We start from the raw sequence: 23,321 nt of genomic DNA, 5'->3' as shown, positions 1-23,321 counted from the left end.
AAGAACCACTCCACTGCGGGATAAATATACAGTGTAGATGTGACCACTTGGTTAGGCTGCACCATCCTGCTTGGCGGCAAGAAGAATTACACCATACAATGAAGCCACCCAATCAGAAGTCTGGGAAAACAGTAAAATTCTCTTTACCAGTTGGCAGGATGCTGCAGATGAATCAAATGGCTTTGTGCAAGTTATCGCTGGGTAAATGGTGGTCTGAAGCCATCCATGATAAGGCTTTCTTCGATATGTTGCGTCCTAACATTCTCACTAAAAAAACCTCTAGAACACAACAGAAGCATGTTGTAACCCACTCATAACCTTTGACACATGGTTTTTTAAGGGTTTGGGTGAGGTAGGAATGGAGGTAAGGCTATTGATCAAGAGAAAGGCTTTCTTGGCTTAATTGAAGTTCTTGGTCTGCTCCTCTGCCAAACACAGACCAATTAGGAATACGGGAATGCAGCCAGGTTTGCATTTTGTTAATGAAAGATCCAAGCAAGCAAGGAAATGAAGCTCTAGCAGTCTTATTATAAACCATTCATATAACACCATCTGTTTTGTGGCACTTATCAAAAAGAGGTAGGGCTTTGTCCCTATCCCAAGAGGCTTACAATCTGAAATAGGCACAGGGGAACAAGAGAGGAAATGGAAGCATGGGCAGAAAATGGGATTGCTTCAATTGCATGCACTTGGGTTGATCATGAGCAATAGACCTAAGTGGGAGAGAATCAGGACCCAGTAAGGAAACAGGAAGTACCGGGGCAGGAAGTCAGGGAGAGAACCCCACCCATGCTATATCTGAGCTGGAGCAAACTGGTGTGTGAACCTGCGCAGAACTCAATCCAACATTTTACCTCCAGTCTAAACCCTTCAAGTGCTTTGTCACAGGTAAGGATGACGAACTTGCAGTCCATAATCCCCCTTGGGGGCTAGTAGTCAGGGATGATGGTGGTTGGAGTCTTAGCATCTGGAAGACCATTGATTTCCTCAGCCTTGCAAGGATGTGGAGGGGCTACTGGGATTAAGGAACGGTAATCCTGTGGGCTATACACGAGGGGGACAATGTGCTGAACAATATGAACAGGCTTTTCAGAGGCCTGGTGTTGCAGTTTACAAGGTAGGAGGAGCCCTATAGAGCCCACCTGGGCAAAGATGCCACGCCCAAGCAGCCTTCCTTGACACACAGAGTTTATTCCACCTATTGGCATCCTGCAGGAATATTCCAATTTTAAATATTCTTCTCTGTTTCCCCATGTACACTGTATACAGCCTGAAGGAAGAAGGAAATGTCATTGAACATGCATGTAATAGTGCTTTATAAGGGATGTATTGAGGCTTTTCCCTAATGTTGTAGACAGCACATTCCTATGGACGGCAACAACTCTTTATAAACTAGTCTGACAAAGTAGACTTTGCCAGCTATACAAACAGAGACCAAGTCTTGTTTAAAACGTTTCAGTAACTTCTGAATATTGTCACACAAACGCTTACTAGGCTTAGCACCTCCCTAGTCTTAATCACCAGGTGTGCTGGGCCAGGTGTTAATGTAGTCTGCTATAGAATATCTAATTGAATACTAATTTAATACCTGTGGGTCTGTTGTTGTGGGTGCTTCTGGTTAAGTTCTATTTAAATGGGGGAAGACTGGAGTCAGGTCTTATTAGAAAAAAAGAAAAAGAAAAAAAAAAGAGCCTGGTCTCTGCCTCAAGGTGCTTGCAAAATTTGACCATGAGTGACTGGAGGCAAGGGTTACAGGAGAGGAAGATAGGCAAATGAAGTTACACATGCTTGGGCTTTGTTTAGGGTGGGAGTAGGATTAAGCTAAAAGTTTCATTGAAGAGGTGGGTTTTGAGCAATGTTTGGAATGAACTGATTCAGATTAACCAATTCACTGTATTAATTAAAAAAAATCTCTGAACTGCACCTGAAAGTAGTTCATAGAATTTCTAGGTGAACTGAACATGAATTAAGTTCCTTTGGCAGTGGAACTTTGGGTGATTTTTAATTCAGTTCCAAATTTAATTCATTATGTACTGTGTACATGCTACCCCAGGCAAATGTTACTCTATGGTTTCTGGTGAGTTTTCTTATTGCTTTTCTTAAAACAAAAATAAATCAATCTGTATTTTCTTTTTTTTGGGGGGGGGGGAGTAGGTCTGTGGCGCAAAAGGTCCATATCAATTTAACTGCGTAACCTGAATAGTCCAGTAGCACCTTAGAGACCAACTAAGTTTGTTCTTGGTATAAACTTTCGTGTGCATGCACACTTCTTCAGAGAAGTGTTCATGTACGCTTCTTCAGAGAAGTGTGCATGCACACGAAAGCTTATACCAAGAACAAACTTAGTTGGTCACTAAGATGCTACTGGACATTTTTTTTAAATTTTAAAATATATTTTGACTGTGTCAGACCAACACGGACACCTACCTGAATCTGAATTTGCCAGTATGTGATTGTGGCCTATCTGAAAATAGTCACAGTTTAGAAGCACCAACAAATGGAGAAGAGGAAAAGAACGAATGACCTGGAAAAGCCATTAAGACAGTTGCTCAAAAGCAGACTTGTGATGGGTAAAGTGCTATGCAGATATTTTATGGAGTCTGCTTAGAAAACAAAACTTAGGGTGTCAAAAGCCCACCTGCTATAATCAGTATCATGATATGCTGGCTTGTGCTTAATTCCTTTGGATTTTTGAAGGAGGTGGGCGTGTCTCTTTGCTTTTCAGCCACTTCCTCAGGTGCGCCATCTGCTGACTGACTTAAAAACAAAAACATATTTGGGCCCTTTGATGGAAATTCATTCATCTTTCCCATGCATTTTTTTTTTTTTAAGCTGCATCTGTCACAGCAAAATTCTCATTAGAATGAGGCTTCAAGGTGGGTCAGTTACAAATTTGCCCGCCCCCTTTCTCACTACCCATTGGTTAATAGGTGAAAAGGTGTACCATTTTAATTAGTTTAGATGCTAGAAGGAGTCGCAGGGGTGGTCTTTTGCTGCTGCTGCAGCAGTTAAAACCCTTATCATATGACATTTCAAAGACTTAAGGCATTGATAGTGGCATAAGCTGCTTTCTCAGGAAACGGTCATTCCTTTTCATCTTTTTAGTCCACAAGCCTTACTACATAGAGGAATATACACATAGTTAAGTGGCTTGCGGGATGCGGGTGGTGCTGTGGGTTAAATCGCAGAGCTTAGGGCTTGCCGATCAGAAGGTCGGCAGTTCGAATCCCAGTGTCGGGGTGAGCTCCCGTTGCTCAGTCCCTGCTCCTGCCAACCTAGCACTTCGAAAGCACGTCCAAGTGCAAGTAGATAAATAGGTACTGCTCCGGTGGGAAAATAAACGGCGTTTCCATACGCTGTACGCCAGCTCCCTCGGCCAGTAAAGCAAGTTGAGCACCGCAACCCAGAGTCGGCCATGACTGGACCTAATGGTCAGGGGTCCCTTTACCTTCTAAGTGGCTTGCGGTGTGCAGCTTTAGGCTGCAGCAATACAGCAAGCTCCATTTCTGCTTCACAATACCCTTGCTGTGAGCTACAACTGTTTGTTAAATTGCCATTACAAGGTGGCAAGAGAGCTTGGCCTTAGGAATTGCCCAAGTAAAAAAAAAAGGTGGGGTGTATAAGGGGTGGGGGGCCGCTGAACATTTTGCACATATTCACAGCTCCCTCAAAATACCAATAAATAAATAAACCAACCCAAACAAAACTGGTAATGCTTGGGTCCCCAAAACAACAAACAACCCCCCTCCCACTCTCAAAACAAAGAAGGGGAAGTCACTCCTCCCCCCGCAAAAGGAACAGACAGCCCCCCCATCCAAACGATCATCAAAAGTATTTTATTTTAAAAGTTGAAAGGGGTAGGTGACATTGGTGGGCGCAAAGTGTGGAGGCCCGCAGGTGCTGTGATCCCCAGAGGTTGACAGATAAATATCATGGTCCAGTTCCCTGCAGGGGGACCTCAAGACTGGGAGCAAGATGGCAGGGTGGGAGCAGGAATGGGGGGCCAGAAGCCAGGAGTCAGGAAGCCAAGAGTCTGAGGGTCAGAAATCCGGGAGTCAAGAAGCCAAGGGTCCGAGGGTCAGGAAGCAAGGAGGCACAAAGTCAGGGGTCCGAGGATCAAGAAGCAAGGAGTCAAGAAGCCGAGGTTCAAGGATCAGGAAGCAAGAAGCCAAATGCTGCAAGGAAGGGAGCGTGTTGCTGTGGCAAAAAGCCGAAGGGAAATGCTGACCTTATATCCCTTCCCAGCTCTTGCCACCAGGTGCTGTGAGTTACCAATCGGCCTCACCTCTGGGGCCGCACCTTGCCTCTTCAGCACACACTTAGGAAGGCCCCAGTCCTGCAAAGTCCTATTGGTCACGGGGCCTGGCTCCTGCATGCACTCCTGACAATAAATATGACTCTTCCAAGTATTGCCTGTGAGGCATGCTAGACACACGGTTAGGAGTGTTGTGTTCCAAATATTTACGTGGTTCTGCATGGGACCAGGCATGAAGGCAGTGGCACTCCTGATGCTCTCTGTATAGCTGTATGTGAACTTGGAGAGAGATGGGGAAATAGATTACGGTGACAGATAAAGAGAAGCTTCTAAGGCCTATGTGGATTTGATGCTGTGGGGAGGAAAGGGTGAAGAACAGGCCGTTAATTAAAAATGGGATACTGGCTCACACACTGTCGAAGCCACAAGCTTCCAGTTCAAATATTGTCTTTGTCACAAGCTCTCTAGATACAAAGGGTGTCCAAGTTCCTGTGCGAGTTGGAATGTTATTAAGCTATTTATGAATAGGATTAGGAAGAAACAGGGCTCAACTTTGTACTTCGGTGCTGGAGTGTGTGTGTGTGGTGTGTGTCCTGCGTTTTGCAGCTTAACCTGACTTAGTTTCCAAGAGTTTTAATGAAATTGAATCTTTATTGAGTCACAGCTTAGCCTTAGGACCTAGGAGGTAGCACTCAAGATGTATCTCTCTGTGTTTTCCCAGTAATGAAAGAAGGCTCATATACCTGGGATTAGTTTGGGGAGGGGGGAAGTCTGTAGTGGAATCCAGCCACTGCAGTAAGCGGTGCAAAAATATCCTGCATATTCCTCGGAGGATATGGCCACTTCCTTAAACTAGTCCTGTACTCCACTAATGCTTAGAAGCCAACAAAAACCCATCTATAAATGTCAAGATAAGCGTAACTGGTGGAACTATAAATGGGTGGCTTTCAGACTTACTGCTTTCAGCACCAGCTCATCTGCTAAGGATGCTTGGCACATCTGCCACAGAACTCCAGCACTGCAGAGTGGCTTTTTTGGGAGATGCACAATCACTCGTTTCTGAAGGGCGCAGGCCAGGCCTGTCTGATCTTCCTTTCCTGAACTGAATGTGCAGCATTCTCTATCACACTTGCATACCTACCGTAGGGGAAGATCAGTGGTGGTGGACAAGCTTGTCAGTCATTGCTTACCTTTCTGTTGAGGAGGTAATGGTAAACTTCCATGGAGTTCCAGGGTTTCCCTGAAAACGGTTTAAAACATCGCTGTTCTAAAAGGATTATGTATGTTTGTGTCAAATCCAAATTCCCTCTTCATGGATATCTTTGTATTCCTTCCTCCTCACTCCAGAAAAAGCAGTCTTTTGATCTTTCCATGTTTCTCTTCTTCACCTTCTGATTTTGCACAGTTGCCTGTGGATTATGGGTACAACTGCCAGCACAGCTCAGCAGACGACGACGGCAACATTTGAGAATATCCACGGCAGCAGCGGAACGATGGAAGACCGCCATTCCCTCAGCATCCACTCCTTCCAGACGGTCGGCCTCCACAACAACAAGGCCAAGTCGATTATTACCAATAAGGTGGCACCTGTAGTCATTACGTGAGTTGCCCCCCAAACAGTGATGTTCCTGAAATTCCTTGAACCTCTGTGCTGGTAGCTTAGAGAACCGTTGTCTTAGACTTGCAGATCATGGAATCATAGAGTGGGAAGGGACCTACCCTGAGGATCATCTAAGTCCAGCCCCCTGCAATATGCAGCTGCCCTATACAGGGATCGAACCTGCAACCTTGGCATTACCAGCACCATTTTCTAACCATGCTCTTCTGAAATGCATGTGTCTGCTTCCCCCTGTCTTCCTGCGTCAAAGGTTAGATGCAGACCAGATTGTTGGCAGAAAAGGCATCGCTCAATGGTAGAGCATCTGCTTTCAGGTGGAGGGTGCCAGGTTCAATTCCCAGCATCCCAGAACCTTGGAGAGCTGCTGCCAACCAGTGTGGACAATTCTGAGCTATGTGAACTCTGTATAAGGCAGCCTCCTCTGTAATTCTGCCTGTGCAGTTTGGTAGAAGAGGCAGTTTGCACAGACTTTTAACATCTTGACACCTCTTTTCATCTCTTCTCAGTGCTCCAAACTAACTAGGGGTGGAAAGAAAGTAGACTGGGATCTACTGCCAGATCTTTGGGTGATTTGCAGTATTTGTTAAACTGCTAAAAAAAGAAAAGCACATATTTAAAGCCCTATTTAATTGCAGAACCCCCACTATGAATTTCTTCCATGTGCTTCTTACAGCTACAATTGCAAAGAAGAGTTTCAGATTCATGATGACTTATTGAAGGCCAGCTATACTGTGGGGCGGATTACAGAGTCTACTCCAGAGCATTACCTTGTACAGGTGAGTGCCATAGACTTGGCTCAGGGCATCCAGCATGCAGGGACTGAGGCATAAGGATGTAAGAAGAGCTCTCCCCCCTCTCCCCCTACTTTGACTAGCCAGATGCTGCTGGAGAAAACGGAGCATGAAGTCAGTTGCCCTCTCCTGCTGCAGTCCCATCTGGCAAATGGCCTCTGAGTAGGAGGTTCCCTCCAGCCAAAACAGCAAATAGCCGTATCTTCCATGAATCTGTGTCAATCCCCTTTTAAAGTCATTTAAGCTAGTGGCTATTACTGCATCTTGTGGCAGCAAATTATGTGACCGATTTATGTGTTGTATGAAAAAGTTGGTTGGTTGGAGACCGCTCCATCAGTGTGAGCGTTTCAGCTTCTTGGTTGGAATGATTTCCCCTTTCCTTCCCCTGGACACTGTTTTGGAGGTTCCCTTGACCTTCCCAAAGTCAAGTTTGTGGGGTTTGGGTGCCCAATGGGGGCAAAAAGGCTCATTGCAGAAAACCTTGCACTGGCTTCTGCTAGCAGGACTTATCAGCTGAATCTGGCCCATAGCATCCTGCCTTCTTTTCCATGTTGAAATATGCATTATACTTTTTCTACTTTCTTTTTCCCTTCCCTATTACAGGGGAAATACTTTATGGTCCGTGACGTATACAGCAAGCTAGATGTCCTCAACACTGCCAGCAGCTGCGGTGCTCCAAACTTTCGACAGGCAAAAGGGGGATATTCTGTGTTTGGGATGGGCCAGCCCAGCTTAAACGGATTCAAGCAGGTCCTGCAGAAACTGCAGAGCGACGGCCACAAGGTCTGTGTGTGCATGGAAGTAAAGCTAATGCACAACTCAGAATGCAAATGGGGAACAACAGTTCACTACTCCCACAACCCTCCACACGTTCTTTCAACGCATAAGGGGGGTTCATGTGAAGCCCCTGCTGACCATTTTACTTTTAAAAATCCTATTTGCTTTTTGTTTTGAGGTTGTTGTTTTTAACAACCATGGGGTGTATACATGTTAATGAAACAAAGGATAAATAAATCATTGGGCACCGGCACGATGACCCCCCAAATTTTTGTAAATTTTTAATTATTGTTATTTCATTTTGTAATGCATATAAAACAGGGAGTGCAATTATAACAACCTACAAAAATTACAAGGCGAACAAACTATGAAATAGTAAGATGAGCAGTTGCTCCGGAGTCAAAATAACAAAAGTCCAAGTAAATGCTGTCAGTTTTATCAGATTGAGGGCACAGGCGCTACTGAAATTCGTTGCCCATCCGTTTCTACATTTGAGATGTTAGCAAAGCATTTTGTGTGTGCCTTTGTGTGCTTCTGATTATGTCATAAGTTTCTATCTGCTTTCAGCTATGATGTGCCGTTAGCCTCATGCTTCCATGTCCCTATAACTATACGAATATGTGCGTGGTGTTCTTATACTCCCACTCCCACATGTGTGCATGTGTTTGATGAATCCAAATATAGCTGTAGAGTGGGAACAGAACAAAAAGATTCCACTTTAATATGTACATGAAGACCGTGATGTAGCGACAATCTTTTCTTCTTCTCGGAACAGCACCTGGGAGCTTTGCCTCGAGCTGTTGTGCATGTAGCACATAGTCCATATAGTTAGTCAGGGTCACTAGAGTCAAAAAGAAAATGCTAGAGGTTAAAAAGAAAAGAGGTGACCCACAGGAAAGTGGCAGTGCATCAAATGGGCTCTTATCTGATATCAACTTGCAGCTTAGCTTACTGACACGGCTTAGCCAACACTTTCCTCTCTGTTGCAGCAGGAGTGCATCGTATTCTGTGTCCGTGAGGAACCCGTGCTTTTTCTGCACGTGGACAATGACTTCATGCCCTACACTCCCAGGGGAAAGGAGAACCTGCACGAAAACCTGCACAACCTACACAGGGGTGTCAAAGTCGAAAACCTGGAGCTCTCTATTCGGAAAGAGGTGATTTTTCTGAGTGTCCGAGGAGGTTGCACGGTACTGTGGGACCTGCTAGAGATGGGATAGTCCGTTCATTCCTTGTCTCAGTGCCTTGCCACTTAATTCCACTACAGCAGACATAGGAAGCTGTTTCATGTACCTGTTCCTGGAACCAGAAGTGGGGAGAGTGTCTGTGGTGCTCGGATCTTGCTCTGAGGGCTTCCAACAGGCATCTGGCTAGCAACTGCGAGAACAGGATGCTGGGCTAGTTGGGCCTTATCTTCTTAAAGTCAGACCATTGATCTATCTAGCTCAGGACTGGCAGCACTGGAGTCCCCTTGCACGTAATGTGTGACCTTTATTCCAGATCTCCTGGCTTATTTTTTGATCTTTTTAAAAAATATAGCTAGATGGTAGGTATGCACTTAAATTATTGAGCTGGTCATGTAGTTTATTGATGGGAAGTCAGTATGTGTGTGTACATTCGCTGATATTTCAGTGTTGTAGTACTGGGAAGCCATATTAGACAACTTCATATTCTGCCGAGAGGACAAATGGGTATATTAATTAGCATGGCATTCTGGGAGCCCCTTTGTCATGGTATAGTCCAGTGTTGTTTCAGTAGCATCTGCCTTACTGGATAGGACTGGGCTAGGGATAGGAAGTGGTTCCCAGGTTGCCATGGCGACCTATCCGTGGCCAAACTCGGCCCTCCAGCTGTTTTGGGACTGCAACTCCCATCATCCCTAGCTAACAGGACCAGTGGTCAGGGATGATGGGAATTGTAGTCCCAAAACAGCTGGTGGGCCAAGTTTGGCCATCACTGCAAAAAAAATCAGCGGGATACGCAGATATCTGCCATGGTGCCTCTCGGTTCAGTGGCACAGGTGTGTGTGTGTAGGGAACTTGTGAAGGCGTGTTTTATAAAGCAAAGCTCTTCTCAGGTTGGTTTATTGGATTTATCTGTTGAAGATACACGACTTCGCCCAGCTGAAGGAGAACACGTATTACGTCTACAACGATATCGAGCATTTCAAAGACGAGCCCCATTCGGTGAGAATCCGCTATGAAGAAGACATCCATGTGACAGAAGAAGTGTATAAGAGGCCCGTCTTCCTGCTGCCATCTTACAGGTAATTTTTCCATGAGAGAACAAAATGGCCCCTGCTTGATTATATCATTCGTGTTAACTTGGCTGTCTCTTCTTTTCAAATGTTCTTTGCCCTTCTTCATCTTCCTTTTCCGCAGTGTGTGTGTGTGTATTAGCAAGGGTTCTGTGCCCCCCCCGTAAGGTAATAGAACTGTAAAAACATACTGTACTTTCCTCAAGGACAAACATTTTTCCTGTAAATAGATTAGATTAGCAGTAGTGTCCCCGTTAGTATTCCTCTGCTTTCAGAAGTGGTGGAAGAGGCCTTTTCTGTGGCAGCCCCCCCCCCCAGTTGTGGAACACCCCACAGAGGTGTGTCTGGTATTAGATACAGCCTGGCCTTTGACACTTGAGATGTGTGTTCTCGGGACTATCCATCATATTCCTGTGACTGTAATTTGTTTTAACTGTTTTTAATTCTAAATTTCAAATTGTTGTCAGGACAGGTAATAATAACAATAATACAGTGGAACCTTGGTTCTCAAATCCATTCCGGGAGTCCGTTTGACTCCCGAAACCATTCAAAAACCAAGGCGCGGCTTCCGATTGGCTGCAGGAGCTTCCTGCACTCAAGCGGAAGCCGCACCAGACGTTCAGCTTCTGAAAAACGTTTGTGAACTGGAACACTTACTTTCGGGTTTGCAGCGTTTGGGAGCCGATTTGTTCGACAACCAAGCAGTTTGAGAACCAAGGTACCACTGTAATAATAAAAATGGTAGTGGTGTTTAAAGAATAAAAGTATTTTTGTTGAGAGGGGAAGCCTTGCACACAGCCTGTAAGTTCAGAAAGCGAACAGGCTGTTACACCGCTGAGGCACACAACAATGGCAAGAACCAAACATGGCCCTAATACAGAGGCTTATAACTGAACAACTGACAAAAGAAAGAGCTGGGGGATGAGTGGAGTGAATTTAGCAGGTTGCCACAGGCATCGTATGTGGGTTCCTCCTCCTTTCCATGCTGGCACATTGAATTAATCTAACTTCTGGGTGAGTGGAATTGACAACCCAGTATTAAAAAAACAAAAATAGGAGTATAGCATCTAGATCAAGGGAAGTAATAGTGCCACTGTATTCTGCTCTGGTCAGACCTCACCTGGAGTACTGTGTCCAGTTCTGGGCACCACAGTTCAAGAAGGACACTGACAAACTGGAACGGGTCCAGAGGAGGGCAACCAATATGGTCAAAGGCCTGGAAACGATGCCTTATGAGGAACGGCTAAGGGAGCTGGGCATGTTTAGCCTGGAGAAGAGGAGGTTAAGGGGTAATATGATAGCCATGTTCAAATATATAAAAGGATGTCACATAGAGGAAGGAGAAAGGTTGTTTTCTGCTGCTCCAGAGAAGCGGACACGGAGCAATGGTTTCAAACTACAAGAAAAAAATTCCACCTAAACATTAGGAAGAACTTCCTGACAGTAAGAGCTGTTTGACAGTGGAATTTGCTGCCAAGGAGTGTGGTGGAGTCTCCTTCTTTGGAGGTCTTTAAGCAGAAGCTTGACAACCATATGTCAGGAGTGCTCTGATGGTGTTTCCTGCTTGGCAGGGGGTTGGACTCGATGGCCCTTGTGGTCTCTTCCAACTCTATGATTCTATGATTCTATTCTATGATTCTATGAAAAAACCAAAAAAAACCTGCCTATAGTTTTGATCCTGGCTGTTTTTGTCTCTCTGCTCCCAGTAACACCCCCTTTCTTGGCAGGTACCACCGGTTGCCTTTGCCTATGGATGGAGCCCCCTTGGAAGCGCAACTTGATGCATTCATCAGTTTCCTCAGGGTAAGGGCTGCCGAAGAATGTTAAGGTCTACAAGCTGCCTTGAGTGTAGCATCCTCTGTTTTAAACAGGCGGCAACATGCAAAGCTGTTGCTGTTCAAGGTAGCGCAAGTTGGATGCCATTGGTTGGTGAAAGATTTATCTTTCCTTCCTTTTGCCCGCTGCTGCCAGGCACATACAGCTAAAAGCGGTGGCTATTTTTTGGCACTCTGGAGCTTGTAGCTGAATACATGCATTTGTTGGCAAACCTATATTCGCTTTGGGAGTGTGTCTGGAGTTTCGCGACCATGTTTGGATGCCTAATGTGAAAAACCCAAATGTCTACCCACACAGGTTTCTGTTTTGTTTTGTTTTTTAAAAAAGGTGTGTGACCCAGCCAGAGGTTTAAAATACTTTTTTAAAAGTTTCATTGATTTCATTTGAAATCAGTGTGGTTTGAAACTGCAAGCATAAGATTGTTTTAGAAATGAGATATTGTTCCATTGATAACAAGAAATAGAAACGTGTTTTTCAATATTTCTGCCTTCCAAGCAGTTTTCAACCATGTTTAATATATGAAACTAATTTGAGAAAGGGGTTTTTTTTGGGGGGGGGGGAATAAGAAGATCTTCCTGGCTTTGGGGGACAGTAAGCCATTTTGGAATGTGTTTCTCTTTTTTGTTGTTCATTTTTATATTCCACACTCCAGAAAAGAGCACTCAAGGCAGCTCATTTTAAAAACAAACTAATGGTACATCATAAAAAAAGAAATCAAACAGTAGTAAAAGAAATAGCAGCAGCATGTAAAAATCAATCACTTTTTGTCTTCTTGCCAATTCTTCTGTTTATTTATTAAGGCACCCGGTCAACTGTATCCTCTATACCACTCCAGTGTAAGTTGGAAGTTGAGGCATTCTGGTTTTTCAGATTCACTTTAGAGACTGATTAGATGAGTGAAGTTGTACATGTTATGTAAGCCCCAAATAAGTTTGCGGGTTGGACTCTGTCTGAAATCAGTGGTTTCTTTCCCCCCAAAGGTTGCAATCTAGCCTGAGTTATCAATTGCAAGTCCAGTGTGCTTGGTGGGATACAGAACCCTATGTCCTTCCAGATGGCATGGGACTGCAACTCCCATCAGCCCCAGGCAGCAGAGCCAAAGGTCAGGGATGCTGGGAATTGGAGTCCCAGCAGCATTTGGAGGGCTACAGGTTCAGCATCCTTGGATTAAACCATACGTGACATGAGCAACATAACTATCAGCCCCCTGATAGCAGAACGAACGAGATGGCGGACTAGTTTGGGAGAAATGCCGCTCCCCTCTTTCTGCCATGTCCTTTTCCTTCTCTCCCTCCTGTGCTTCAGCGATACAAGCCTGTTATTTCCCAGATTGTAAGAGAGGCCTCTCCTCTGGCCCCATCAGCTGTCAGTCTGAGGGAATGGCAGCCCAAGAAATGTCCTTGCACTGTATTTTTGTCCTGCAGGAAAGTCCCAATGTGCTCCTTCTCCAAGACCCCAGCAGGCCTCCTCCCGCCCTGCTCTTCAGCTGCCAAACAGGAGTCGGAAGGACCAACCTAGCCATGGTTCTGGGCACTCTGGTTCTTTATCACCGCAAGGGTGGTCTGCAGAAACAAGAGTAAGTATGCCTTTTCATCCTGAGCTATCTTGTTGGTTGTCCTTGACTCTTGTCAACCAACAAGCTGACATGTGCCACAATGCAGGAACCAAAGAGAGAGAGAGAGATATTTCAGGACCAATTGGAAGCCAGGATGGCTTCTGTAATTCTGGTATGTCCCACTTAAAACGGGATGGTTGAAGGGAATACAGTCTCCCCACTGGCCTGATATTTCCCATCCCTGAACTGGGTAAGCAGAGCTGGTAAAGAACTCTGTGAGAGAATGTGGAAAATTGTTGTCACTCAGAGGAGACAGTACTAGGCTAAATGGGCCAATAGCATGTTTCAGTACAAGTCAACTTCACAAGCCTTCTGTTGTGCCTCTCCCATACCCAGCAGTAAATTGAGTCAGACAGTTTCACCCCTGACAAGTTGGTTGACAAGAGTTCCATAATGGAAATGAAGCTGAGAGGGAGGAGTGTTGGTTTGACTGGCATTGGAGATTCTGGCTTCCCTTACATCCAGATGTTGGGACTGTACTCCATTTGGAACTATATAGTTTCAAGGGGACAGAAGACTCTTTTAGGTTTCGCCTCCATACACCACTCTCCCTTGCGGATCAGTCTGTGTACCCTGGTCCACAGTGTCTCACTTTCCATTGTCACTATAACTCGGATTGGTGGGAGCAAGTATGACAGTGCAAATAGTTGTGTCTCAAGTCACTGAGCCACACCATAAACTACAGGGGAAGCATTTGTGGGAATCCTAGACGTTCTAGGGCAGCCTTTCTCAATCTTGGGTCCCCAGCTGCTGTTGGACTACAACTCCCATCATCCCTAGCTAGCAGGACCAATGGTCAGGGATGATGGGAGTTGTAGCCCAACAACAGCTGGGGACCCAAGGTTGAGAAAGGCTGCTCTAGGGTTATTATCCTGGGAAAACAAAGCATGCACTGCTTACATTCCTACATTGCAGGGGATTGAAATAGAGGACTGTTTGGGTCCCTTCCAGCTCTGCAGTTCTATGATTCTGTGATTCTATGATCTAAATCTTTGATTCTATGATTTTAGATGTTGCATGTAGATGACCAAAATGCAGAAAAGGAAAATAGGATTATGAAATAATTGGCTTGGGAGACGTTATTGACTCCTGCAGTAGTATATAAGTGGCCAGCTCTTGAAGCGAAATGATATTTCATTGAGTGTGGACATAATAAACACCATGGCTCATGTGTGTCTATATGAGGGTGTTGGTATATGGAGCAGAGGATTACATCTGATGGATATTTTTGAATGGATGGAATTGTGCTCTCAAGTTGACGTGTGTGTGTGTGTGTGAGAGAGAGAGAGAGAGAGAGAGTGTTCACTTCACATTAAAGAAATCATATTTTGACCTTTTCCAATTACAGCCTTCCACAGCCCACTAAGTCTTTGCCAAGGGATCGATTTCGAATTATTCAGGCCTTTATTGACATAGTACCAAAAGGCCAGCAGATAGTTGAGGAGGTAAGCAAATTTGCATTGATTTGCAGATGGAGCCTTGGCAGTAAAGTCCACGACACCCATCCCCTGCTGCCCATGCCCTTCTCTTTACTCCCTTTCTCCCCCGCCCCCCCCATTTCTGCTGTCTGAAGCCCTTGTCCGCGGCAGCTACTGATGTAGAACCAAGCATGCTGTATCTCTTCAAGGCTAAGATGGTGTTATTGGGCACCACTTGTTGTTTAGAAGTGATTGTCAAAGCTCTCTTCACAACAGCTAATCAAGGGTGTAGACACAGAGCTTTCCAAACTGTGTGTCGCGCGAACACTCCTCAAGCTCCTGGGGCTGGAAAGGGGTTAGCTTAACCTCCAGTTTGCTAGTAAAGCTGAATTACTGTGCTGCAAAATGATGCATGTCCAAAAAGTGTGTCGCCAACATGAAAAGTTTGGGAAGCACACACTGGTTGCAGTGCTCCTTTAGCATTCTTTGCATAATGGTTAGTGTCGCAGGTTGATGATGGACTTTTTCTTTTAATCAGGTTGTACCTACCAGCACCATTTTGGGGGGTTCTATACAAATGCATGGAATAGTAAAACAAATTTAATAAAACCTGGATTAAGAGAGCAGCATAGTCAAAACCAAAGCTGTTTATTCTCCCCGGTTCTCAACCCCCCAGTGGAGAAAGGGAGAAAGGGAATGCATCTATGCTGGAAACTTTTTGATTACCTGTGAACTTGATAAATTTGAAGGTTGTCCAGAAAGTGGCCGCAATTTTGAATTGTGCCGTTAAACTGGGGAGTGCCTTTCCAGGCGATAAGACCAGTGGGGGCCTGCACAAATGTAGCATGCAAGAGATTGAAGGGTACAGAGTCCTCTCTTGCGTAGATTGACATTTGGCTTTTGGCTTTCTCAGGTGGATTCCGCCATTTCCTTGTGTTCAGAAATGCATGACATGAAGGAAGCCATCTATGAGAATAAGAAGAAGCTGGAAGGGATTGGAGAAGATTATCGGATTCAGGTATCGGTCGGGCGGAGCCTCCTCCTTAAATTTTTAAGCATTTAATTTAATGATTGAATTAGTTTACTACTTAAAATCTTGACCTTAAAATCTTGACCTATGGCATTATTAAGTTTCCTAAAGTGGCGTCCACAGCTGGGTTTGACCCATGTTATGATTATGCCTTTCTACGGGACATTGGGATATTTAACTTACATCTATCTAAGCTCACAACTGATGCTTCCTTGGAAGAAAGTCCACCTTAAAAAATTTGACTAAGGCCCCATCTGTGTTATGCATTAAAGCCGTCTCATACCACTTTAAACAGCCATGGCTCCCTCAAAATAATCCTGGGAACTGTAGTTTGTTAAAAGTGCCAAGGGTTGTTAGGAAGCCCCTATTCCTCTCACAGTGCTACAGTTCCCAGAGTTTCCTGGGAAGAGGGATTGATTGTTAAACCACTCTGGGGATTGTAGCTCAGTGAGGGGACTAGGGGTCTCCTAGGGATGCGGGTGGTGTTGTGGTCTAAACCACTGAGCCTCTTGGGCTTGCCGATCAGAAGATCGGCAGTTTGAATATGCACGACAGTGGTGAGCTCCTGTTGCTCTGTCTCAGCTCCTGCCAACCTAGCAGTTTGAAAGCATGCCAGTAGATAAATAGGTACCACTGTGGCGGGAAGGTAAATAGCATTTCCATGCGCTCTGGTTTCTGTCACGGTGTCCTGTTGCGCCAGAAGCGGTTCATGCTGGCCACATGACCCGGCAAGCTGTCTGTGGACAAACGCTGGCTCCCTCGGCCTGAAAGCAAGATGAGCACCATAACCCCTTAGTCACCTTTGACTGGATTTCACTGTCCAGGGGTTCTTTACCTTTACTTTTTTTTAGGGGTCTCCTAACAACTTTCAGGAGCTTTGGGGTATTGGCTTAGTTGTGTTGCTGCAACTCATTCTATCTAGGAACTTACATTGGTATACAGGTGAAACTTGGAAAATTAGAATATCGTGGAAAAGTTCATTTATTTCAGTAATTCAACTTAAAAGGTGAAACTAATATATGAGATAGACTCATGACATGCAAAGCAAGATATGTCAAGCTTTTATTTGTTATAATTGTGATATTATGGTGTACATGCACCTGTGACTTTGCAGAATATCTTAGCATCATGCCTCCCTAGAATCATTAAAAATAAATATTACACTTAGGATTTTATGTAGTGCATTAAAAATCTTCCAAGGACTTCCAAAGGCCATAGAGTAGCATTCAGTAGCCCCATTCAGCATAACACATTTTATAGAAACTGTACTTGCTCTCCAGTATATCTGAAGGAGTGTCTCCACCCCCATCGTTCTACCCGGACACTGAGGTCCAGCACCGAGGGCCTTCTGGCGGTTCCCTCACTGCAAGAAGCCAAGTTACAGGGAACCAGGCAGAGGGCCTTCTCGGTAGTGGCACCCTCCCTGTGGAATGCCCTCCCACCAGATGTCAAAGAGAACAACAACTACCAGACTTTTAGAAGACATCTGAAGGTGGCCCTGTTTAGGGAGGCTTTTAATGTTTGATGTGGTACAGTATTTTAATATTTTTTTTGGAAGCCGCCCAGAGTGGCTGGGGAAGCCCAGCCAGATGGGCGGGGTATAAATAATAAATTATATTATTATTATTATTATTATTAGTTCTCCCAAGCTTCATTAGACATTTTCTCGTTTTGCATATCAGTTCACTGTCAGTGTTATGTGTTGTCTCTTATTGGACCCAGTGTTGGTAATTAGTGCTGTACAGTTCTCAATAGTTCCGGGACTCGGCTCCATCTGTCCTTGCTGCTTCTTAGATTTTTTGTTTGGCTTTTTGAGAAAATGTGCTCTCTGTTCCTGACATGCAGCTTTTCCCTAAAAGTTGACAAGGAATGTGAAAAAGGAAAGATGAGCACAGGGGACACACTGCTTCAATTTTCCTTTTGGGTGCCTCTCTCCTCTGCCCTCCCCGCCCCCCGCCCCCCGCTTGCCTAAAAGACATAAACAGGATAGACTATAAAATTCTTCAGGTGTAAATTATGGCTATAAACAAGGACGGTTTGTACTGAAAGTCAGAAAGCTTTCCAAATGTTTATTCAGGAAACCGGAAGGATATATTGTTTTTTCAAGAGAACACTTGCCATTGAAGATAAAAGCGCTTGCTATTATTTGTTTTTTATCATCACATTTGTAAAGGAGGATCCAGGCTTCGGGTGGTGCCAGGGCTCACACCAGAAGGGATTTATCTTCTGCGCCACCTCCTGCTTGGCTGAAGAAGACTTAACTGCACTTGCAAGGAAACTGTCGTAAACCGCTAGGGCAATGTGTGTGTGGTGGCAGGGCTGAACTCTCATAAAAGCTCATTCCCTCCCATACCTTAGGGTATTTTTCTCTTGCCAGCTGTGCAATGCCTTTGTCTCTTTTCCTTCTCTTCCTTCATTAGCAAGGGCTGTGTCTAACAGGCATGGAAGGTGCAAGGCCTGACTGGTGAGGATGTGGGCTGGGGGCGGGGAAGGGGCTTGGCTGGGGAAGGGGTGTGGAATGAGGAGAATCTTGAGGGCCGGATACAAGTGTCTGGAGGGCCACATTTGGCTCCCGCCCTGAGGTTCCTCATCACTGCCTTAATCCAGCTCTGTTACCTGCAAAAAAAGTGCTATATGCAAGGCTGTGTAAGCAACTCTTGCTTTTTAATTTGTGCAAGGAAGCTGTGGCAGCTGCACCTCGGAAAAGAAGATTGAAGTAACAGCCCTTCAATTTTTAATGTTTCATCAATGTTTACTGTGCTTATTAATGTTTTAATTTGTTGGAAGCTGCCTAGAGCGGCTGGTGACATATAAATAACAACAACTTCTTCTTCTTCTTCTTCTTCTTCTTCTTCTTCTTCTTCTTCTTCTTCTTCTTCTTCTTCTTCTTCTTCTTCTTCTTCTTCTTCTTCCTCTTCTAGCATTCCAAAGCCCCAACTCCTTTGATATTTGCCTTTATAGCAAGGTGCATTAGTAGGCACAATCCAGTTAAATAGTTAGCATATAAATGAATCTTTAGAACATTGTATTCAGTTAAATACAAAGTTCATTCTGTTGATGCATACTGAAAATCTGTTGCCTAGTACTTTAATCAAGGGATTGAGAACCTCCTTTTTTTTTAGCCTGAGAGTCTTAATTCCCTCCTAGTCATCGTTCTGGGGGCCACACTCACACAGCCCCCTCTGTCCTCCATCCAACTGAATCACCTGACATCCTGTCACCTGACACAATGCTTCAAAGCATTATGGGAGTTCACGGATGCAAAGGAGGGGCACGGTGGGGAAAGGGGATGTGGTCGGGCGGGAATCCCAAGGTGCAGGCAAAGGGGCTCGGAAGGCTACATTCACCCCTCAGGCCTGAGGTTCTCCATCACTGCTCTAATCAACCCTCTGCAGACTGCTTGTGACTGGTAGACCCACTGTCAAGGATGTGGCATCCTATGGTGTCAGGTGATACCACTTTAAAGGAAGAATTGGGAGTGTGATTTAAGCGCTTCCTTTGAATTCTTTTAAAAGGTGGCAGGTACAACCTGGCTGGTGTGCCAAGCACTGACCCACTACTTGAGGCAGCTACCTTACTGTGCCTCATGATAGGGCCCGGCTCTGAGACTCAGGTTTGAAGATCACTGGGTGACCTTGGACCAGACACTATCTCATCACAACCTTATCTACCTCATAAGCTTGTTGCGAGGGGAAAAAGGATGGGGAAGAACCACTCCATTTTGCGAATGGAGCTCTGGAGCAGCCATTTTGCGAATGCAGCCCTGGATTTCCTGTCAGGGTGAATTTCAGTTTGGCCTTTGCAGGATGCGGCTGGCGTATGTCTTCAGTGGCTCTGAGAAATAAGCCTTTGGACCCCGCTCTACATTTCAAACACAGGGACTGTTTATTTGAAGTTCAAACACAGCAACAGCTCTTCTTAAAACAATGGAAAAATTTTCTAGGGTTATGTTCTCATTGGACAAAATGCATCATGGGGGAAGAGCGATGTGTGTCTCTGTAAATCTATGTTTATAGTGTATACCATGCCTTTCCAGCTTGTAAATCTCTTGATTCCATCTCAAAAGCCGCTAATGGCTGCCTGCTATAGAGTGGCTAACTATCCCTCTCTTCGCCTCCCCTCTCCCCCAATCTGGAACTGCAAAAATGGGAGAGGTTGACGGGTACCTGGCAGGCCACAGCGGGTGGGCAGGCTACATTTGTCTTGATAAATCACATATAAATCTGATATCTGCACCATTCAGTCTTCTTTCACTGAGAAAAGGCAAGAAGGGACTGTTTTGTTTAACAGGCTTGTATATAGGTTTACACTAACAAAAAACATGGTATCGCTCACTCGACAAATGAATGTTAGAGGGCAACCATAAAGTGTGTCACAATTTTAAACTCTTGCCTCACCTTCACCCCACAGATAATTAGAGAGACTTTAATGTGGAGCGTGCCCAGTTATATCTCCTCTTTCCCCCTTTAACAAATAGCTGCATATTTTCCATGCAGGAGAATGTTCAATTCAGTCCTAAGCATGTTCCTTAATCTTTTTGACAAATGACTTGTGGCCGGATTTCTCATAAGGGGGATAACAAGTAAATATTAACGAAAGACAATTATGTAATGTCATAGATTTCCAGTGGACCGCTTGCCAAATTCTTTCTCTCCCCCCACCACACCTCCCCAAAACAGAATGTAGTCCCTTTATAAATAGAGTCAAATGTTAAAGTTCTACATTTTCCATATGGAGAGCCAGTATGGTTTAGTTTTGTAGCTGGACAGGGGAAATCAATCAAACCCTCACTCAACCATGGAACTCCCTGGGAGATATTTCAAAGTGTTGAAAACCAGATATCGCCTAGCCCTACTCTGCAGCTGAGGGCCTCCTGGAGATACCCTCTTATTAGGATGTTCATTCTGCACCATCGGGCTTTTAGCGTGGTAGCACCTACGCTTTGGAATCCCCGCCCCATGAATGTTAACACAGCTTCTGTCTTCTTGGTGCCTACCAAATACAGTCCAACTTCAACAAGACCTTTAAGCTGAGATCTGTCCCAGTCTGTGTCTGTTTTGGAATTGCTTTTAAGATGTTTTTATTGTTTTGTCATTTGGTGTTTGCTGCCCAGGGCTCCTTTGGGAGGAAAGGTGGGATGCAAATTTAATAGCAACAACAACAACAGCAATGGCAAGTGCCTCTTATTAATATTACTATTTGTGTGTTTGCATTGTAGGGGAACAGCACCAAAGAGTATTTCCTTCAAAGGACGTTGCAGAGCCTTGAGCGCTACTTCTACTTGATAGCTTTCAACTATTACCTTCACGAACAGGTGAGTATTCTTCCCTGAGCTCCTAAACGATGCTGTGCATTTTTCCACCCTTGCCGGGTGTACCTAGTGATGGGGTGCAGACATCTTACATATGTCAGGGAAAGTGGAACTAGATGTTTCAGTGCCAAGGGGGGTAGGAACCGGACACCAAGCCTCTTTCTTCAGAGCCAAAAAAAGGCTCTCAGAGCAGCTTACGAAAGCCAGTTCCAATATGGTCCCTTGCCCCCTAAGACTTGCCATGTAAACACAGGAGGAAAATGAAATGGGAGGGAAGAGGGGAAGCAAGCTTGAAAATGAAACAAAAATATCCTTAAAAGCTTCAAGAGGCAAAAAACAAACAAAAAGCTTTTAAATCAGGCCAAAACTTCTCTTAAAAAAAGCCCCATTTTCACTTTACAGCAAAAAGTAATGAGGCACACAGGGTCTCTGTTGGGAAGGGTGTTCCACAGCCTAGGCACCACAGCTGTGGGGTGGGGGAAGCCTGAGCAGACCCACATGGAAAGTGGGGGGTCCTTGCGAAATGCTGAATCCACATTGTTTAGTTCCACCCTTATAAACATTTCACTTGCATACAATGGAAACTGAACGTGAAGCCCAGAGAAACTGAAGTGAATGTTGAACCCAACCAGTCATCAAAAGTTTCTTTGCTGGCAAGCTCTTGGGCAGGCATAGGCAAACTCGGCCCTCCAGATGTTTTGGGACTACAACTCCCATCATCCCTAGCTAACAGGACCAGTGGTCAGGGATGATGGGAGCTGTAGTCCCAAAACATTTGGAGGGCTGAGTTTGCTATGCCTGCTCTTGGGAGTCTGTGGTCAGATCAAATTGTAAAGGGAGATGGCTTGTGTTAGATAAACTTTTATTGCGCTAGCCAAAGGCCATGGCATCAAGTTGGCTGTTGTCAGTGTCACTGTCGTTCCCACTGCTCTTTACCGTTCACTCAGTGGCCACTATGATGAAAACATTACGAGCCCTGTAATAAAAGAAACCTTCAGCTCAGTCAAATCAAGCAAAACACCCTTGACAATTTGCCATGTTGGTTTACAGCAAGTGTTCCCCAGACCTGGCTCTCCAGCTGTTTTTGGACTACAAATCCCACCATCCCTAGTTAGCAACACCAGCGGTCAGGTTGAGAAACACTGGTTTACAGAAAAGGAAAGGGAGAAAAGGACAACTTTATATCCTGTTCTGCGACAGCAGATTTGGCCACCGTGCCTTGTGTCTTCCATACCCAACAAGATGTTTACATAATTCTCTCTGCTGCTAAGATTATGGCCTCAACTAGCAGCATCTTCAGCCAATGCGTGTTATTCCATAAGGAGGAGAAAGTGTTTTTTGTGCCAACAGGATGCCATGTTTTCCATTGATTACTTGTGATGTGTGCAGTACGTTGATTTGCTTCTGACAGTGTCCCTGTCTGTCTTGTCTCCCTTTCCTGGACTGGAAGTACCCCCTTGCTTTTGCCCTAGATTTCAGCCGATGGATGTGCAGGCACTCTGAACTATACAGGCTTCAAGCCAACATGAACCTGTCGGAGCTTGTGGTCACAGGGGAGCAGATAATTAAGGGGGCACGAGTGCTGGTGAGTCAACTATTTTGAGTTATTGTTGTTGTTTTTATTATTATTATTAAATATATTTACCCTGATCAGCCTGCCTACACTGCCTGACTTTTGAACACCCTTCCTTGGAGCTGTCTTGGACAGCATCTCTGCATTTTATTACATTTCTGTAATAATAATTATGATTTATTACTACCACAACTACATTTATATCCCACTTTCCCTCTAAAGAGCTCAAGGTGCCGTACACAGTTCTCCTCCCCATTTTATCCTCACAACAACCCTGTAAGGCTGAGGCTGAGTGGGGATTTGAACCCTGGTCTCCCAGGTCATAGTCCAACACTCTAACCACTGTGCCACACTGGCTCCCACTTGTGGATGCAATTGTTCTCCTTGTTAAAGGGTTGGACTATATCCCCTTTCTCCCCCACCCCTACATGCTCAGCCTTCTTCTGAGGATGGAGTCAGGTTTTATGAAACGTAACAGCACGTTCTTCCAGGGATTCTGTTAAACTGAGTGTGTGCAGGCATGCCTGAGCACCAGCGGACATTGGGTGGCATTCAGTGCTAGCCCTACTCAGAGCAGCCCCATTGAAGTTAGTAGATGTGTCTAAGTTAGGTTCGTTAATTTGTGGGTCTGCTCCGGGTGAGATATAGTTGAATGCCACCCATTGGGCAGATTACCCTCCGTATCTGCGTATGCTTTGGGTGATTTCAGATCTGCATCGCATTAATGTGATTTGGGGACTATTGTTGCTATTTCTGTAGGCCACCCTCCCCCAACCTGGTGCCCCCTGGATGCTGTTGGGCTGTGCTGCTCCTCATCCCTGACCACAGGCCGTGTTGGCT

The 23,321-nt window shown here is 45.0% G+C and overlaps 1 protein-coding gene across 3 annotated transcripts in view; it reads left to right on the top strand.

Moving 5' to 3' along the window:
• PALD1 (phosphatase domain containing paladin 1) overlaps nucleotides 1-23,321 on the top strand; it is a 105,589-nt gene that overhangs the window by 43,102 nt on the left and 39,166 nt on the right. For all 3 annotated transcript variants that reach the window (XM_081861789.1, XM_081861787.1, XM_081861788.1), the window contains exons 2-12: nucleotides 5,661-5,855; nucleotides 6,547-6,649; nucleotides 7,268-7,447; nucleotides 8,434-8,598; nucleotides 9,547-9,707; nucleotides 11,426-11,501; nucleotides 12,959-13,110; nucleotides 14,498-14,594; nucleotides 15,481-15,585; nucleotides 20,816-20,911; nucleotides 22,359-22,493. In XM_081861789.1, coding sequence (XP_081717915.1) covers nucleotides 5,674-5,855; nucleotides 6,547-6,649; nucleotides 7,268-7,447; nucleotides 8,434-8,598; nucleotides 9,547-9,707; nucleotides 11,426-11,501; nucleotides 12,959-13,110; nucleotides 14,498-14,594; nucleotides 15,481-15,585; nucleotides 20,816-20,911; nucleotides 22,359-22,493 — 1,452 coding nt within the window. In that variant the 5' untranslated portion in view covers nucleotides 5,661-5,673. The remainder of the gene's footprint in view (nucleotides 1-5,660; nucleotides 5,856-6,546; nucleotides 6,650-7,267; nucleotides 7,448-8,433; nucleotides 8,599-9,546; nucleotides 9,708-11,425; nucleotides 11,502-12,958; nucleotides 13,111-14,497; nucleotides 14,595-15,480; nucleotides 15,586-20,815; nucleotides 20,912-22,358; nucleotides 22,494-23,321) is intronic.

Source organism: Podarcis erhardii (assembly GCF_964252035.2).
Source record: "Podarcis erhardii genome assembly, chromosome: 5".
Lineage (NCBI taxonomy): Eukaryota > Metazoa > Chordata > Lepidosauria > Squamata > Lacertidae > Podarcis > Podarcis erhardii.
The sequence above is the reverse complement of the archived record's forward strand: the minus strand, read 5'-3'. Positions and strand labels throughout refer to the sequence as shown.